Source organism: Lagopus muta, chromosome 1, assembly GCF_023343835.1.
Source record: "Lagopus muta isolate bLagMut1 chromosome 1, bLagMut1 primary, whole genome shotgun sequence".
NCBI classification, from domain to species: Eukaryota; Metazoa; Chordata; class Aves; order Galliformes; family Phasianidae; genus Lagopus; species Lagopus muta.
Genome location: NC_064433.1, coordinates 52,941,017 through 52,960,869, shown reverse-complemented (window position 1 = coordinate 52,960,869; position 19,853 = coordinate 52,941,017). Strand labels below are relative to the sequence as shown.

At 39.5% G+C, this 19,853-nt stretch overlaps 1 protein-coding gene across 2 annotated transcripts in view; it reads left to right on the top strand.

Annotated features, from left to right (window-relative positions):
- RFX4 (regulatory factor X4) overlaps positions 1-19,853 on the top strand; it is a 91,848-nt gene that overhangs the window by 26,271 nt on the left and 45,724 nt on the right. Inside the window, exons 4-5 of one of the 2 annotated variants that reach the window (XM_048933386.1) lie at positions 2,713-2,836; positions 14,153-14,214. In XM_048933386.1, the coding sequence (XP_048789343.1) occupies positions 2,713-2,836; positions 14,153-14,214 (186 nt within the window). Of the gene's footprint in view, positions 1-2,712; positions 2,837-7,967; positions 8,191-14,152; positions 14,215-19,853 lie in introns of those variants that run through there. The other variant, XM_048933387.1, reaches the window with a different exon arrangement.

The following is a 19,853-nucleotide window of genomic DNA, read 5'->3' as shown; positions in this document are numbered from 1 at the left end:
CATGGGAGCAGTGGAGAAAAGAAACAAAGGAAATGTCAGTAGCAAGGAAAAAGAAGGAAAGTGGCAGGGAAAGTGAAGCAAATTGTAAGAGAAATATGTAATTTTTTGTCATATTATTCATATTGACTTTGCTTTTATTATTTATTTCTTGTCTGACATCTTAGTGAAAAGAGAGAACGCCAATCCCATGGGGATCTATCTGTAACGTTTATGCCTCTCCAAATGGGAAGTACACTGAACACTATAAAAGAGGAGAAGATCTAGCTGAGGATTTAGAAGTGTGTCTGGCGGACTGTCAGCCTGGCTAGATATCTTTCCTGGAAATAAGAATGATGTTTTTTTGCTTCGTTTAGTTTGGCTGATGACACAAAATGAAGTGAAAGGTCAGGTAAATGCAGTCATTCTGCCAAATTATCATCCAGGAACACGCACCTCCAGACTGAATGTTAACTGTTAAGGCATGAAGATTCAAATACCTAGTATTCTGTTCTTCTCTCTTGTTCCTGTGTTCATAATTATCTGCGTAGCTACAGCTTGCTAAGTACTCCTCTCAAACATTTGCCATTATTTCCCTGGCGAGCTGGTTGACCAAACTGTAGTGTAATTTCACTTCAGTTTGGTGTGTGTGTGTCTAATTCTCTCAACACTGAATTATCAAAAGCCAAGACAGCTCAAGTCCATGCAGTTTGGTGGCTTACAATTATTTGGTGCACAAAATAATAACAGTGTTGTGAAGGTGAAACAAACAAAAAACTATTGTATTTTCTACAACATGCCAAAAAAGAACAGAAAAAGAAAAAAGTAATGCACACTTTAGTCAATGGATTCTCCCAAGATTAGCAGTTTTGCAGAAACAGTTATAATACCTCAAATTATCTATTCCAGAATCCTTTGTGTAATTAGAAATGATAACATCACAGCTGTTCTGTTGCCTTCCAACCTAGAAATAAGACTACACTATGAACACAACTCTGAAATATAATAATGTCATTTATTCTAGAAGTATGTAAATATAAAGGGGGGAATGCTAATAGAGACCGGTAAAATTGTCACTATTGTGGAAGGATTTAGGGGTTTTATTGCTATACTGTAGTGGTACAAAAGGTCTTACTGTGAACTACTGGACTTATTGGGGCACTTAAAATGTTATATATACATTATTTCTGATAGAAATTTGTTAGGTAGCAGGTTGAGTTCATTATCTTCCTACAACACTGCAGAATGAGGCTGAATTCAAAACATGATAAAGTTGTTAAATAAAAGACAGGAAAATAAAAGAAGTGGAGCAAGATGGGGTTTTGATCATTAAAAAAAAAAGTTCAGGTATAATGGAGCATTGTTCGGTGTCAGACTAATGATTCTCTGTGAAAGAGAGGAGAAAAAGAGAAAAATTCATCAGATATGAGCAGAAATAATTAACTGCTTTTCTTTCTGTCCTGTCTTGGTCACGGAAGCTGACATTCCAATTAGCAGCTATAGTATACAAACGAACTCTCCAGGTTTTGAAAGAGGGTTTTGTTAAAGCGCTATGAATTTGAGGAAAGATGCCGTGATGATATTCCTGTAGAAACCAAGGAAGAATAGATGTTGCCCATACAAACTGATTCCATTCATCTAGCCGGATATCTTATTAAAATAGTTTGCAGTCACAAATGATCATGATAACTGAAATGGAAGGAGGATAAGACCTGGAAGAGGCAACGAAAGAGTGAAACTAGATATTTGAAAAGGTATTGTACAGTTGTCATATAAGAGGGGCCTATTTACTGTAAAACTGAAGGTTTCTGAGAATATACTTATTTTATAGTTTAAGAAGAAGTTGTACTCACTTTCTTCTCACAGCCAGCAAGGCAGATGAGCACACTTGCAACTTAAAAGCACAAGTGCTACCATGGGTGACAAGATTGAGGTTTTAAAGTTGTGCGTATGTAAAGATCTCTTCAACTTCTTTGGGTCAGCAATCATAAGAATATAATTTCAAGATAAATATTTTTCTAATCTATCGATTGGCAGTGGCTACGATTCCATATTTTAAACACTAAGCAGTTGCTCATTCATGTATGTGATGCATAATTAGAATGTAATGGTTGTATCTGTGTGTGTAAGTGAGTTATGATAGTTTCTACAATGCGAAGGAGGATGGTATTTCACTACTGCATTCAGCAGATCGTGCACTCTTGTTTTCTTCTCTTAATCCATCAACAATAGGGAGAAATTATTCTACAGATATAGTTTTATGCACATCTGTTGGTGTTTACAAACGAATTGTTTCAGCCACGCTTGCTTCCTCCAGGTAAGGAATTTTGTAGATGGACAGGAATGAAAAGATGTCATGAACCAATGGTGACTGTCCTGTAAAAATGAGGAAATGCTGCCCATCACCCTGTGTTTGGTTTCGTTCAACAGGCGTTATGTGATAGTATGTTTTTCAAAAAAATAGTACTTTGGAACATGCCCACAGAATAATATTCCTTTGTGCAAATCTCCTGTTGACTCTAAGAACTCACAATCTACGTATTTGATCGAAAGCAGAAAGCAAATTATAAGCAAGCTTTGTCATTGGACTTTGTACTTAAGAACAAAACAGAGAAAACTGGCTAGAAAAGCAGAGGCTGTAGTGTTTGGTCTTAAAGATGCTGCTTTGCACACAGTTCACCATACAGGACATCCAACATACTTGCAGTGCTCTCTGTTTGATATTTGCTTTTTAAGGCTGGAGGAGAACTACGAGATTGCGGAAGGTGTTTGCATTCCTCGAAGCGCTCTCTACATGCATTACTTGGACTTCTGTGAGAAAAATGACACGCAACCTGTTAATGCCGCCAGCTTTGGAAAGGTGAGTCTAAACAGCACTGTGATACCTCGAGCTCTCACCTGGTTCAGGTGAATTTGGGTTAAAGAAAAAGTAAAATTGTCATTTACTGCTAGAGACATTGATGTATTTATAAAACCTCTTACGATTCAGATTACAAAGCAAAGGTTAAGATTTCAAGTATTTGGAAAGTTGGAATCAGTTCTCATCATGACTAAGCTGCAGAATATATTACTTTTTTGATTATTTCAGCATTGGTGTTACCAGCCTATCTGACAGTTACATTATACAGTATTGGCAGCTTGGAAGTCAACTACGATCCAGTCTGAGCATTGTGACCTGTAGTGCTTTAATAAATGTATATTTAAAACAAACAAAAAAAAAAAAAAAAAAAAAAAAAACAAAAAAAAAACCCAGAAGGGTTAAGTATCAATAATTTAATTCTGGGTCTATAGTTGCCATTCTTGTAAGCATAGTGTAGAGATCCTTGAATTAAGAACACACTGGCAAATCCATGATGGAGAAAGTACAGTGCCTCTGGATGACATGATTCTGTGAAATCCCAAAAGCATCCAAAGCGTCTGTGGGGCTCTGCACATGCAGGCTGCCCACATATCTTCACACTGCAATTCCTTGTGCTTCTGCTTTCCAGGCCAGATTTTGTTAAGAGCCACTGTGCTTATTTCCAGCCTGAAGTGGAGACACAGTCTGTACAGATGCAGCAGTGCATGGCACAGGTGTGAGCAGTAAAGGGTTATGCTGTACCTCACTATAAGACATTATCAAGTGGCTAAGATGTTACACAAACTTCTTATTTTGGAATTTCTGATAAGATGATGTTTTCTCTGTGAAAAATAGGATGGTATTTTGTATTTTTCATTTTTTTTATCTAAGACCATGTTTTTACTCTCCAGTGTGTCACAGGTTTTTAAAACTCATCTCTAGACTAAATGTAGAGTTTGCCACTGTTTTTGAAATGCTTACAAGCATGAATCTGAAGCCTTCTTCTAGTGTTCACAACATTTATTCCATAAAAATGCTGCTTATTCAAAGAGGGAATGTGTTCCTAGGGTATGTGCCTGTGAAAAGAGTAGGCAAAGGAGAAGAATGTATTTAATGAGGTGCCATTTTCTGTAGTGCATCTTTATGTTGGCAGTTGAGCAAGACAAGTAAAATGTACCATATTTTAATGTTACAATGTCTGTCACATCATAAAGACCTGCATAGCTCTGTTGATTCTATGTTACATTTATTTCTAAAACACTGCATATTATGAATGGAATTGTTCATTTTATGTATTATTACTACCTACTGGTTAAGTGAACTCACAACATGTAATTTTTGAATAGTGAGAACAAGAAAGAGGCTTCATGCAGGCCTACACATTTGGGATGTAGGTAGAATTTACATGATGCTATCTTGCTGCTACTGAAAACTTCCCAAAATTGTAAGGAGTGCATAATCTGTGATTATTTCATCATAACATAATTTCACCAACATGCAGCAGTCCAGTTATCATGTGTACTACTCTATCCTTCTCTCTGCCTTCATACATATGCACTTTATCAGTAGGGTGGTAGGGTGATGTTGGCCTAACAGGACAGGTACAGTATCTTCCATCTAAAAATCAAGGTATTCTTTTTTTTAATTTTCTTTTTTTTTTTTTTCCTTCATGCTGCTTTCTATTTAGCTGTAGTAGAGTTAGTTCTGACACAGTGATCCACAATGTTTGTTTTTCCTTTTTGTGGAGATGAACCCATATAGAATTCTCCCAGTACTATCATAAAACAATGTTTTGTATGGCCAGTTTGGATCTGTAAACTGTGGCTTCTGTATAGATGTGTCCAGGAATCTTAGGCAAAACTGACATGAATATTGAAGCAAATCAGGCTTCTGTATATGCAGAACCCAGAGCGACCTCAGTGCCTCTGTGAGACCTGTTATTGCTAAAAAAAAAATGTCCTTCATAGTCATGATGATCTGCAAGGCGCGCGCATGCTTCATGTAGTCAGAAATTTGCAATCTGATTTTTCTTAGAAGAAGGTACACAAATGGAGTTTTAGCCAACAGAGTTGTGTTGTAGCTTAACCTGACCAGGTGGCTGAGCACCATGCAGTTGTTTGCTGACTTTCCCCTTTCACAGTGGGATGGCAGAGAGAAGATAAAAAAACCAACATGATAGAACTCCTGAGTTGAGATAAAACTATTTACTAAGAGAAAAGGAAAAGAATAATAATGATGACATACATATATATATACACACATATAAATGTATATAACAAGTGATGCCCAAGCAATTGCTCACTACTCTCCAGCTGATGCCCAACTAGCCCCCTGAGCAGCAGAAGAGAGACAGAGATATGAATTCCCACCCCCCTTCAAAACTCCTTCCACATGATCTCATATGGCATAGAATATCTCTTCGGCCATTTTAAGTCAGCTGCTCTAATTGTCTTCCCTCTCAGCTCCTTTGATCCTTCGCTGCAAATGGCCTTGGCTCTGTGCATCACTGCTTAGCCACAACTATAAACATCAGTGTGTTATCAACATTGTATTTCTCCTGGAATCAAAACATAGCATCATACCAGACACTTTGAGGAAAATAATTCTATCCCAGCTGAAACTATGACAAATTGTTATCATGTGACTTAAACACCATGTTGGCAGTGCGTGCTACAATGACTTGGAGGCAGAGCAGGGAAATTGGTGGTATCTGAGGACTTCTGCACTTAGCTGCTGAAATAGAGACCCCAGACATGTTCATCCTCATTGGGAACCATGAAGAGGCCTGCAGCTGTCATCTTCTGTGGAGAAAGGGGTTAGTTGTTCTGTGAAATTGTAGACAGTTCGCCTTTCAAGATTAAATTTATGATTCATCTTTGAACTTTAACTCTGTGGGCAATGCTAAACATTTAGACATTTCCTTCAACAGACTGATAGTATTCGGAAAGAGACATGGAGTTCAGCACATGAAAACAGTCTGTAAGAAGGAACATCCTAATGCGTTGTTACTCAGTTAAATCTGAATTAACCCAGCAGAATTAATTTCATTTTTAAAGAGACTGCTTGAGACAAGAAACTTGCCTGCAAATGATTTCTCCAGGTTAAGATTTTGTGGGCAGTGTTTCAGCCTGTTTATTGCTTAGCCTTAATGCAAGTGAAATATTCCACAACAAAGCATAGAAGGGGACACAGATGGATTGTTCATGATCAGCTGAACTAATAGACCTTGTTTCTTACAATTTCATATGTTCCCTAAATCCAGAGCTGTACTTAAGTCTTCTGTATCTCCATGTTTCCCTACAGTACTTCCAATTATTTTCAGGTCCCGCTCACTGTATGGAGGTCTTTCTTTTTCCAGTTTTCTTACACACTTGCTGCACCTTCCTCCTCTGTTATTTTTAGATTCCCTCATGTCTATTTGTCTGTGTGTCTCTCTTTCTCTCCTCCGTCTCCCCAGGCAGCTGGGCAAGTAGTAGTCCATAGGTTGGCTGATTGGAAGCAATGGCAGAGTTGACTCCCTGCCTCATACTCGTAGTTCTCCAGTAAATCAGTGCCAGATGGCTCACCTGAAGGTTCATCTTTCTCCCCTGTATTGTCTTTGAACCACACAATCATTAAGGTCGGAAAAAAACACTGAGATCTTCTAGTCCAGTTGTCAACCTGTCATCTTCAGCCTTAATTTCAATTTGCTATCCCCATTATCCAGCCAGGGTTTCTTACTGCATGTCTAAGACATGGACTGCACCATAGGCATTTGGTAACACTGGATTAGTGGCACAAAACTTGCTCTGAGAAACAGTGAGGAGGAGAGATTTGCAGAGAGACAGTAATACCTCACTGACTGTTTCCTTAGGAAATCTGGCTAATAGCAAGAAAAGTACTCAGAGGAAAAAAAGCAGAATTGTTGTATAAAGAAACACCATTTAAAAAGTAACCTGCACTCCTAAGCCACTTAAAGTACATATAAAATAAGGAAGATTCTAACGGTCATTGATACAATAATATTATGTGGCAAAGGAAACTGTAGCTTTAATATGTTAGCCAAGTATTTTAGTTCTTTACTTAACCAAGTAATGTGTGAAATGACAGCCAGTTCTGTCCATACTAACATTTGCCAATGTTTAAATAGCTGCACTACCTGGTTTATTGTTGCAGAATGGATTAAGATTCTTCCTGCTGGAAGTTCTGCCACTGCCTGTAGATGGGAGGGCTGAGCAGGTGTATGTTTTTGTCTGAGCATCACATTAACATAAAATATTAGTGATAATTAATAATATTAGTGATCATTAATACACTGAGCATGAATTACCCAGGAACTGTTGCTTATGGACTGGTTTTGTAAGACTTCTTGGTTCTGTCCTACCTGTGCCAACTCAGGTCCAAGTGGTAAGTCCTTGAGCTTCTCTTACACTTTTGTTTCCTCAGCCAACACTGATTTTTGTTGTTTTTCTTGTGACTCTTTATGAGCCTTACGTGTCTTAATAGAACCTCTTGAAGACGTAATCTTCCCCTACACACCAGTTTTCCCTAACTCACAGTTCTCAGTTCACTGCTTCAAGTGTACCGCGTAGCACTGTTACCTGCATATTTCTCATACAGATCACTTAAGAAAGCTTAATTTTTCATGGCGCAACCTTTCCTTTGCATCCTAGTGTATTTCCCATAACTCCCATATGCCCCCTGGAGGTTAAATAATTTCCTCCTTTGTTCTTTTGTTTTTGTTTTCTGCCTTGTCTTTTGACAAGCAGTAGTAAATTGATATTTGAAAAGAAAATGAAAGAAAAATGCTGACAGTCTGTGGGCTGCTTCTTCCTCAGCCTTAGGTCCTTTTGCAATGTGGATGCACGCTTACCTGAATCTCAGAGCCACCTCATTGCTCTCTGAATGGCTTTGCTGTAAGTTTATTTTGATAAATAGAGAAGGAAGGGGTCCACAACAGGTTTATAATGTTGGTTAGGAAAGATCTTTTACTTTTTTGAAAAATAATGGGCTGAGACACAGTTACACTAGCAAAAAAAAAAAGTTTCAATACAGTTTGCTTAGCTCCAGGGCGGTACAAGCTGTACCAGCCAGGGCCTTCTTTTATCACTATGCACTGTCACTATGCCCAGAAGTTTTGCCAGCAGGATTGCTCCTCCAAGCATGAGTAACATAGAGAGAATTTACAATTCCATCCCATCATACTGGATATATTTGACTTCAAAAAAGGACAGGCTAGCCTCTTTGAAATCTTATTGATAATGACATTACAGTATGTGTTTGGATTCTGTATGGAAATGTACACATCTGGAAACTGCCTGCTGTGCCTAGGGAAGTACTTCTGAAGATGCATTTTTTGCCCTGTCCTCCCAGTTTGCTCTTAAGTAGCCTCACAGGTAAGTGTACACCAATCCCAAATTTATTCTCAGTGCTCTGTTCTATTAGACTAAAATAGAAAGTGCTTTATTATGGACAGTTACTACATCAGGAATGGGTTTTTACTAATTTTTATACTAATTTTTTTATAGTCAATGTAGAAAAAAAAGAGAATGGGGCAAAAATCAATCTAAAACTGAGGATGTGGTTTTGGTTATTGCATGGAAGGACAGTCTGTCAGTGCTATCTGAGCAAACCCTGCTTTTCTTTCATCTTTTTTACATCCTGACTGAAGGACAGTTAATACCAGTATGACATTTTTTCCTGATTCCAAGTTTTCTAAGTCAAGCTCCTCTCACAAACCCATCATAGTCCCAGAAGCAGCAGGTCATACTGGTGTGGGAAGAGTGGTGGTACAGGGGGCTCATTGCCCTCTGCCTCTGCTTCACAAATCCCTCATATTATTACAGGTTTCTATCCATTGTCTTTTCCCCTTGAGCTTGCGAAGCAAGAAAGCCAACAAGGACATCCCAGTTTCTTTGGATAAGCTTCCCGTTTCCCAAAGATTTGCCCTCTAGCAAAGGCATTTCTTACAGGCTTTGTCACTTGAAGCATCTTTCTTCCACTCAGACCTTTGGTGTGAGTAGAGTGGCCTCTGGGCTGCTTTACCTCATGCCTTGTTAGAACGTCCCAGAGGCTGTTCTTACAGCACAGGGTCTGCCAGAGTGCAGGGATGCTGGCGCTCAGCCTTTTCCCACAGATATGCTGGGTGTGATGGCAGGAAGTGTGTTGGCACCAGGAAAGAGCAGGGGGAGTTGTTTTGGGCTTTAGGTCTGCTTGGCTTCAGCAAGGCAGCACAGAAAGTGCTGTGACTCAGTAAGACATGTGAGTCAGGGTGTTCAGTGTTTGCAGGGATGCAGTAATCCATTTGATTGTGCCTTAGGCTGAATTCTATCTGGCCAGGGGAACTGCTGAAGGAGAATTCTGTACTTAGATGAATTTGAGGATATGTCTCATAAGCTTCACTAAAGATGGAGTTTGTCATGGAGTCTAATCTCCACAGCAGGCAGAATTGGGCATGGACTGGCTTTGTCTGACTTGCTTTGCAATATCAAATGAGTTGTATCAGTGCTAGAAGAAAAATCTTATCCAACAACTAGGCCGTGACCTATTCCGTAAAATGATGCAAGTGAGTAGAGAGAAATGGGAGGATGCTGAGTATGAACAAACTGCAGCTGTGGGGTCAAGAATACTGCACCTGCACACTGCACTCTTCCCTCTAGGACTATGCAAGTATGTGAGTGAGGAGTAAGGTATAGACAGACATGCCTCTTTTCTTCACATAGCTTGGTGGAGCTGAGGAACAGGAATGATGTTTTGTAATGGACTGATTTGATCACTCTCTTTCCTACCAGTGGAACAAAAGCCTTCCTGATCTTTTTCTCAAGGTTATATCTTGTCAAGCCTGCACCAAAGCTACCTTTGATCCAAAAGGTATCTTAGCACAGGTATTAATAATAACACTGTTTAAGGATCTTAGAATCACTTTCTCCTTCTGGCAGCATTCAGATGCTGGGTTGCAACTTAATTTGTTTTTATTTCATTACACTGGAAAGCATGACTAAAAATCATTTGAAATAGAAAAGAAACAAGAGAAACATCCTTCTATATCAGATAGATTAAAAAAGTGAACGTATGATTTGAAAAGCAGCATCTCAAGCTGTTTCAGGAAAATGACTTCTTGAAGCGTAGACTCCACTTCTCTGCCTACTGCCCTCAGAGCAAAACTTGACACAAGGAGGGAGAAAAAAAGATGTCAAATGTTTCCAGACATCTCTGGTTTCTTCCATCCCTACTAGCACAAAGACAAATGCATGGGATGCTTTTCTCCTCCTGTTTTGTTTCAGGATCTCACTTTGTGGAATAATTAAGATGGAATAATTGGGAAACAAAGCTCTCAGTTTGGTAGTGAATGAAATAAAGAAAAATGGATCATAGGATGATGGCAGAATTAACAATACACTTCTCGTTTTAAAAGGGAGGCTGCCTCTGCTTGTGTTTAAATCTCAGTGCCGGCAATATGAGGAAAGGTGCAACCGCAGAAATTACAGCTGGCAGTCATCAGGATGAAGGAATGCACCTCTGCAGCCATTTGCTGGTAACAGAACAGCTCCTGCAGTTAGCCATGCCTATGGTTAATAGGTTTTGTGGACTACAGTACAGACCTTTACAGAGGAGGTGCATTTTTCTCATTGTCACTCATAAATCTTTCTCTGTTTTGCACGGATGCTTAAATAATTTATTTCATTTTGATTCTGCGGTGTGAAAAATGAGCAAAAATAGAAATAAATAGATATTTAATTCAAATTTATTTAGACACTAAGATTTAAAAAGCCAAAACTAGATAAAAATCCCATTAGTTCTGTGCAAGTTCTGTGCAATATACATTGAATGTTATATTATCAGCACTGTAATCTCAGTGCTGCATTCATTTGGGCTGCCCAATGCATTCAGAGTGGAGCAAGTACTGCCTGTCTGAAGGGACAGGTTCCCACCTGTTCTTCCTGCGCCATTCATCAGGATTTTCTACTGATGGGTTATAGCCAAATGCAGACCTGGATATATGAGTCCACTGGAATGTGTAGACTATATATGTGCTGCTTTATATCTGTCTCTTCTGTGCACAACATGCAATTACCAAGAGAACTCTGAAACCATGAGAAGATAAAGAAGCTATTAGCATTTTTATTTTTAATTGATGAATTCATACAACAAGATCTTCTATAGGCAGAAGGCAAGATCAGGTCTTGAGCAGAGCAGAGAGGAAGAGAGGGAGAATGGGACTCAAGTTTAGTAACTGAAAAAGAAATCAAAGGAGCATGGCTTTCTGAGATCAATATATGAGGGACAGATATCATAGATATTTGCAAGTGAAACTCCTGCACTACATCATTCTCAAAAACAAAAAGCCAAGTAGCATAAAGTAATGCCACATGAGTTTGATAGAGTTTTACTTGGAAAATACAAAGCCTGCATCCCTTTATTCAGCAGATCACACAGGCAGCTGGATTTGTGGTAAATTTAGAGAACTGCTGGATAAATTTCAGTTCCATTGAAGGACAATCGTAGAAGTCCTCTCCACTCTAAAATTCCCTTGGATACCACCCATGAGATCTTTTTAACGCTGCTTCTGTTGAGGAGCCAGCAATGCTGTGAGAACAGGGACTGGGCTCCATTCAGAATGAGGTTTAAACTGCATGGTCAGGTCTTGCTTCATTTCTGCTTATGCAACTCCACAGCAGTGATGAAAGGAAAAGAATCCAAGTTGGTTTTCAGATCCTAACCTGAATTTTCTTTTCTGACATCTGGGAACATCCTTCCCCCTTCTCCCTGCAGTTGTAAAATTAACTCATTTTCTGTGTAGGTCTTAAAAAAGTCAATATCTATTAAATACAATTATGGTGTGTTTTACTGAAAGACTTTTCAAGATGCAAGCATGATTTAAAAACAAATTCTGGACCTTCTGCTTTTTCCATTTACTTCAGCGCACCATGAACTCCACTTTGTCCTGCCTGCTCCAACCTCCTCTCCACTTTACAGGAAATCTCGCTCCCTTTGGGAATATCATTCCATAGGGATTCACATAAGTGTAGATAAATACAAGCATTTATATGAGCAGCTAGTTCATTGCTTACTTGATTTGTTTCACTCCAGTCACAAACACTGATGCTAATGTGTACAAGCACCAAAGCACGACTATGCTGTGCTATCTTTATCTTGCACATACAGCATTAGATCAAAGAGTCCCGATGTTTTCTTTCAGAGGTTTGCTAGATATTTTTGTTGTTAATTATTGGCAAAGGACATTTTAAGAGATGCATACTTTTCAGCTGTGTTCCAAAAGGTGTATTTCGTTGTTTAAGCATGATGAATTTAAAAAAGAAACAAAGAAAAGAAAAAAAAAAAAAAAAAAAAAAAAAAGGATCATCTGATCATCTGCTCTGTTATTCTCCTTTCCTGATCACCTCTGCCCTGGTATGTAGAAATTGGCTGATTTATTTAAATCCCAGCAACTCCTATGGCATATGGTTCATAAAGTGGCATTTACAGTGTGCATTGTAACACTTCATCACTACTAGGCAGACTTTGAAAGTAATACGGGTTCACATTGTTCCAAAAAAGAAAAATTAAGGTGAAAGTAAATCTAATACTTAGCTTTTCTTTTGAGTCTACTGCTGTAAAAAATCAACCTTAGGAGAGGAATGGAATTTTCTGAATGACAACTGCCACCAAAAAAGAAAAAAAATCCCCTAACCCAAAAAGCCATCCTCAGAAAGTAGTTCTTCAACACCGCCTTTTTTCCCACAGCCTTGTGGAGCCCCCAACCCTGTCTGCAGAAAATGAAAGAGAGAGGGGTGGGATTAATGTGTAATTAAAGGGAATTTGGAAGGCTGAGATGTTGCGGAATGTTAGATCAGTAGCTGGAACAGCATGTGGTGTTCTTTAGGCAGGCTTCATTGAATCCATACAAAAAAAGAAAGAAGGGCTGCTTGCCTGTCTGCTCATTTATCAAACAGCTAGGCTGAACTTTCACAGCTCCACAAAAGTGTTTTACTGTTTGCTGAAGTTTTGCTCCAGAAATTAAAGCTGAACAACCTTCAGTGAGTCTGAGTCTGCATTTCTGACATAAGCCACGTTGTGCAAAGCTTATGGAACATGGTGCAGGTCAATTTTTTACATGATGCAAAAGAAAGCTGAGTTGTGTGTTTGATTTTAAAAAAAACATATTACAGTCAAATATGTGACATTGTAACATCTTTATTTATAAAGCACCTTTTGATCCAAATACATGTTCCAGAGCTTTCAGTCATCAATCAGGATTAAATATTTATCACGGTGGCAAAATGGCTCACAGGGGAAAAATCTATACTATTTAATCAATTTTACCTGACACTGTCTTCTGTTTGAACAGTTGTATTCCATCTTGTATGCCTGTTTTTCTTTAATTCTACTTGTTCCTCCTCACCCCCTGCAAAATAGGAAACAGCAATTTATATTATGAAAGTATGAAATAAACTACAGATTAAGAAAGAAAGAAATTTCTCTTGTAAGTGAATCTTCAAGGCTTACTGTGTTCTTTCTTGCATGACTGTTCTGCCAGCTGAGTTTTGCCTCTGCTGCAGACAACACCGAGAATCAGGTTCAGTCCCACGAGGTGCTGAGAGCTGCCTTTCCAGCAACTCCAGCTGAGCTTTTTCATCACGAGCAGCCTGGCTGACAGCGGATCTGCACAACTGACATTCATTAATTTGTTTCTTTAAATGCATCTGGTGCTGAAGAAGTTTTGTTTTACAGTAGCAGTGTTCTTTTAATCTCTGCTGATGGACCGAAGCCCAGGTTCTTGACAATATCCTGCTGTTTCTGAGATGTGCTTGTTTTCCATAGCAGATAAATTGATTATGACCTATCTTTAGAAAATGCAACAGTGAATCTTCCCTGGTGGAAGTGGTGCCCTGTCAAATACCATTATCTTTTCACAGAATCCTCTCTCACAGAAGGGAGCGTTTAATGGCAGGATCATGAAGGCCTCTGAAGAAATGCTGCCTCCAAAGCTCTCCAAAGGAAAGGTTTCTCTGGTTGCAGGAAAACCAAGTTTGTTTTAAATCTGCAAATTTGAATAGTCAGTTCTAAATACACTCTTCATTCACTTAGAAGCAGAAATGGTGTGAGATTTGAGGGACAGTAATTCCATAAAATTCTTTATCTAAAGTGATTATAGTTAATAAAATTCATATTGAGTTTAAAAGCCTATTGCCCTTTTTACAGCAGTGGAAAAAATCAAAAGCTTTCTCCTGATTTTTTTACCCATGTATTTGGGTGAGACCACAGTACAGTTTTTCTGCTTATTGGTCTTAACAGTCTGTAATAAATTATTAGCAAGTGTTTTCATTTCTTTCTAATATCAGTTTTATTCATTTGCAGATAATAAGGCAACAGTTTCCACAGCTAACAACGAGAAGACTTGGAACCAGAGGCCAATCGAAGTAAGCAGTGTATGGTGCATTATCATCTCACACAGGGCCCCATCTGGCCTTGACTGAATAGAATAGTATGACATCAGGGAATTATTTGTCCAGTTGGGGAATTAAAACCCAACTCTGATACAGTTTCCATTGTAGTTTTTACTCTTACTGTTTCAGTGGTGAAAGTGCTGCATAATCCAATGGAGATCTTTTACTGAATTCATCAGCAATATTTTCCACATTTTTCCTACAAGTTGTCTCTTCTCAGCTCATTTTACATGACATAAAAGGCATTCACACTTAGCACTAACAGAGCTACTGTGAAATCACAGCTGGTTAACATCATGTTTAAGTTTGGAGAAAAAGTGGTGGAATGCTATGTGGAATTTAGCTAGAAATATTTTTTGGCCTGAACTCAAATTGTCCACAGACCTGGATTTAATCACAGATTTTGCTGTGTATCAAAATCCAACTTCTCTTTACACGATCAATGAATTATTTTATTGCCTTATCCGAAAGATGGTATCTCCCCAAAACAGTTTCATCCTAATAGTTCGTTCCAGAATGAGAAATAATTTTAGATAGAAGACTGCACTTCACATTCTATTTGAGATTTTCCAGTTGTTCTTATGTTCATCTTGAGATTCTCTTAACTTTTATAACTCAGCTTAACTTTTTCTCAAGCAGCCATTTTTAAGTAACTAATTGTAGATCTGAAACTTCTTCCCAAGTATAAATTCAGACATGCTATAACAACACTCAGAGCTACCAGATCCTACTCAGTTGTACACATTGGATTAGTCCAACAACATATTAGGAAAGCCTGATAGGTCAGGACTCAAAGCATCAGGACTTTGCACTGAATTTAAGTTATATATAATGTAAGTTATAAGCTCATAAAGACAGGGTGAAAGCATTCCCAGGTTGCTTTATGGAATATTTCCTATGGCAGTGCTCTTTGTCAGCCATGAAGTCATTCTGATCCTGGCTATAAATTTGTTATTTGTCTTTCTGTTTAAACAAAGAATGAGCATTGGTATATTCCCAAACTGGAGCTCCTCTATCAGGTTCAGAAGTCTCTCAGAGGGGCAAGATGCCTTTGATCAGCTGACTGAAGGCATCTTGCATTTGCAAAAATAATGTCTCTTCGCTCTCAGGGACTGAAAATCGGTGAGTCTTAAAAGTTCTTGCATATTTTCCCCCTAACCTGCATGCCTACTGAAGAGGCTTTCAGATCTCATTCTCTTATCATGCTGTCTTTGCAGAAGTTCTGATCCTATCTAGCAAGTAAGATGTTTCTGAAAAGCACTCAGCAAAATCCTAGGTCTTTGGTAGTCTCTGATAATGCTTCTGAGAGAGATTATATATAGTTATTTAAATTTCACAGCCTTAGTATGTATAAGATGGAGTTGTTCTGGTCCAAAAGAGGATACCTACGTCTTCATCCATGGTTAACACCCAATGATCATAGCATACAGAGAAGTAATTTGATCCAATGATCCAATGAAGAGGGGGGGCATAAACACATCTGCATATTACAGATTCGCATGGGCTGGAAGGAACTTCTGGAGATCATCTAGGCCAACCCCCTGCTAAAGCTGGTTCCCTACAGTAGGTTCCACAGGAAAAGGTTTGGGCATGTTTTGAATGTCTCCAGAAAACAAGACTGCACATCCTCTTGGGCAGCTTCTTCCTGTGCTCTGTCACTCTCGAAGTTCTTTCTCATATTCATATAGAACTTTCTGTGTTCCAGTTTGTGCTCATTGCCCCTTGTCGCTGGGCACTGTTCAAGAGTCTGGTCCTATCCACTTGACTTCAGCCTATGGGATATTTATAAACATCGATAAAATCCCCCCTCAGCCTTCTCCAGGCTGAATAGTCCCAGGGCTCTCAGCCTGTCCTCATAAGGGAGATGCTCCAGGCCCTCACCATCTCAGTGTCCCTCTGCTGGGCTCTCTTGTGAAGTTCCCTGTCTTTGAACGGGGGAGCCCAGACCTGGACACAGAACTCCAGATGTGGCCTCAGCTTTGCAGAGGAGATCAAGAGGATCACCTCCCTCGACCTGCTGGCCACGCTCTTTGCAATGCACCCCAGGATGCCATTGGCCTTCTGGGCCACAAGGGCACACTGCTGGCTCATGGCCAACCTGTTGTCCATCAAAACACCCAGGTCCTCCACAGAGTTCCTTTCCAGCAGCTCAGCCCCTCACCTGTACCAATGCATGCAGTTATTCATCTCCAGGTGTACGACTCTACACTTGCTCTTGTTGAACCTCATCAGGTTCCTCTCTGCCCAACTCTCCATCCTGTCCAGCTGTTGCTGAATGGCAGCACAGCCTACTGGTTTGTCAGTCACTCCTCTCAGCTCTGTTTCATCAGCAAACTTGCTGAGGATTGACTCTATCCCTTCATCTAGGTCACTGATGAAGATGTTGAACAAGACCAGAACCAGTACTGATCTCTGGGGAACACTATTAGTTACAGACCTCCAAGTAGAGTCTGTGCCACTGATTATAACTGTCTGAGCTGTCAGTCAGCCAGCTCTCAGTTCACCTCATTGTCTACTTGTCTTTCTCATTTGCACGTTGTACTTCTTTGCAATGAATACACCAGCACATACGCTCCTTGCTGGACCCAGCACAGCTATAACTGAGGTCTGTTTTTATTTTCAGAAACATCTGATTGCATTTCAGTTGTGTTATGTAAATAAATTACTTTATGCATTAACACTTCAGTCCTTTTATCACCCACTGTGCTGACCAATTGTTGCCAGTATGATTTTCCTTCCATTTCCTTGCTACTGCCAAGGAAACTCAACCGCAGAAGTGGTTGAGATCATCTGGCTTCACACTGTTCTGCCTTCAGTCTTTTTATAGCATGGCTCCCTCGTAACATTTCAAAGTTCAGAGCTACAATGGCACTATACTCTTGGTCATCTGTTGTGAGGCTTTCTCTTTTGCAGCTGGGCTTATTGCTGTAAATGTGCAGCTGTTCTCTATCACGCTAAGCTTAGAAAGAGTTCCACCATAGGTGAGCCATGAGAAGGCATCTAAATAGAAAAGCTCATTTCTTTCTGTTCTACAGCATGAAACTCTTCAATTATATACACAAGTGGTTACTTAGACTAATGGGAATGATATGGTGTGCAGGGAGTTTTACTTCTTTCTCTAAGAGTGTTGTATTGTAGATTCTGGGTCCATGAAAGGAAAAATTACTCTATTTACTGCAAAAAATGATTGTGTGGTCTGCCTGTTACTTCCTTACAGATCAAACTTTCAAGACTTCCTTATTGATTTCAGTTTGATTGTGGGTGGTTAGTTGTCACTTTTGTTTCTTTCTTTCTGTTAGAAATGATTTAAAGAAAAAGTGTTAAGAATATCCGTGAACTGCACCAGTGATTTTTTGCCATTTGGGATAGTAACATTTCCAGATAGCTTCCTCCTTCAGTAAAATTTCTATGTTAATTTGGCTATTGCTGTCTACGTAATTTTGAAGCTACCTGGCAATCTCTTTAATGTAGTATACTGCCAAGTAAAATATACCAGACATTAAGCAATGCCCTGTGACATTCTGCTACAGTTTGGAGGCTTTTATTCCTTCTTTTTTTTTCCCCAAGAATTGATTTAAAAAGAAACTTAACATAAAAGACTGACCTGCTTAAGTTATACAGAACTCTCAGTCTGTCTTGAACTTTTGCAGTCCTGCCTGCTGTGGCCTTATATTTTTCTTATTTTTTTTCTTTTTTCTCGTTCCCTTTCTCTCAGTAATTTGTGGTGGTAGTTTCTTTCCGTTTTCCCATCCCCAGGCATACCGAACTCACAGGATATAAGAAAGTAGGCTATGGGCTTTATGGCTGTTACACACAGTGCATGCATGACAGCTGCTATCAAGCTGGGAACTTGAACTGCAACCTGGAGTTGTTACAGTTTAAGCAAAAAAAAAAAAAAAAAAAAAAAAAGAATTAAAAAAAAGCTTCTATGGCTGGTGTACCATCGCGTGTAGCTTGGCACATGTAATGTCTGGCTGAATCAGCCTTCTTAGTGCCCTTCGCTCTGGTTTGTCCTTTTAACAAGCACAAAGCAGTAAGGATCCCATTCAAATAAAGCCAGCGAAACATGTGATATGCACAGCTATGGTATCCAAGCAAAAACTTGCCATCAGCTGTCTGTAACAGAGTGGGATGGATCTGAGCCTGACTTCTGGTCTGGAATATACATTTTGGTCTGAGCCCTGACATGATTAGGAGCAGATAGTGTGGCTTTCTAAGGTACTGAAGGAAGGAAATCTTACTCAAATAATGTCAGATTAATATATTAATAAATCTCCCCTGCATTATTCAATATTGAGTTCAAGATAGCTTTTATTTTTATGTCATTTATTGCTGGATGATGTGGAACATCCTCAGTCAAAATGGTAAGGGCAGCACATACGAGAATCCTGCAGCTCCCCAGGCCTCCTCTCAGCCCATCTGTGCTGGTAGACAAGATTAGGGCTTCCAGCTATTTGCCACTACTTTCTGTTGGAGATTATAACATGCGCCGATTTGCGGGTGAATGAGTGAATCTGCTCTAGAAAAAAAAATCACCTTAGCTTAAGCTATAATCAATTAGACACTGCTCTTTCACTGTTTGAATCGATGTTAGTAAAGCCAGATGATTTTCCTAAAGCAAACAAGGGGTAATCAAGTGAACTGATCTGCCTGTAGCACTCTGAAAACAGTAACTGTCTGTCTGGGGAGGATGACAAACATCTGGAGATGGTTCCCTCTCCTCCCACCACAGCTGGATGCAGAAGTGAAAGTCTCATCTCAGTCTGATAGGCTGTAAGGAGAGAACCGGAAGATCATTGAAAATTCCCTTGAAGGAAATAAAGTCAGAGGTACAAGAGCAATATGATTTTATGTTGCCTTTTGTAACCACTAAAAATTAAGTTGAAGTGATGGTGGGGCTCACAGCTGAGAAAATGAAGTAAATGTTAGCAGAATCACAGGGTGAATGAGATTGTTTCTGCTGCTCCGATGCAAGGGTTAGCCTGGATAATGAGTGCTCCCATTAACACCTATAATAATGCTAAGCCGTGGCACAACCGTGTGCCATAAGGCCACCAGTCCATTCTTGTAGTGCAGCCACACCGTGTAACACCCACTGTGCTCTGCACAGGCAGAGTTACAGCGTTGCGTAGTATCCTGTGCTGATCCAAGACCAATTATGATGGAAGTTATAAGGCACATCATTTTGGACTGTACATTTTCTGCTGTGCATTGCTTTCAAGCACATGTGCTTCTCCCTTCCAATCCTTCCACCCCTCCCCCTGTGTTTCATTGCAGTGCTTTCAGGTTTTGAAACATTTCTGATCAGTTTGTTTGTGATAAAGACTTGTGCTATTCAGGGATCAAAGCGGCCCTGGACAGTCTGAGAAGAAATAACAACAGAAGGGCCAGACCAGAGGGGTTGTACCTCTGCTTATTGCTAAACTAAAGGAGCAGCTGCACAGCACAACTCTGCCAGCAAGAAGCTTTAGGATGTGCTTTTAAATCATAAGAAAAAAAAACATAGAACTCCATTGATTTTCTGCCCTGCAACAGTCAGCTTTATTAACTCTGAAGAGAGCTAGCTGCTTTTACCAAAAGAAATTTGAAAACCCGGAGTATTACCACAGTAT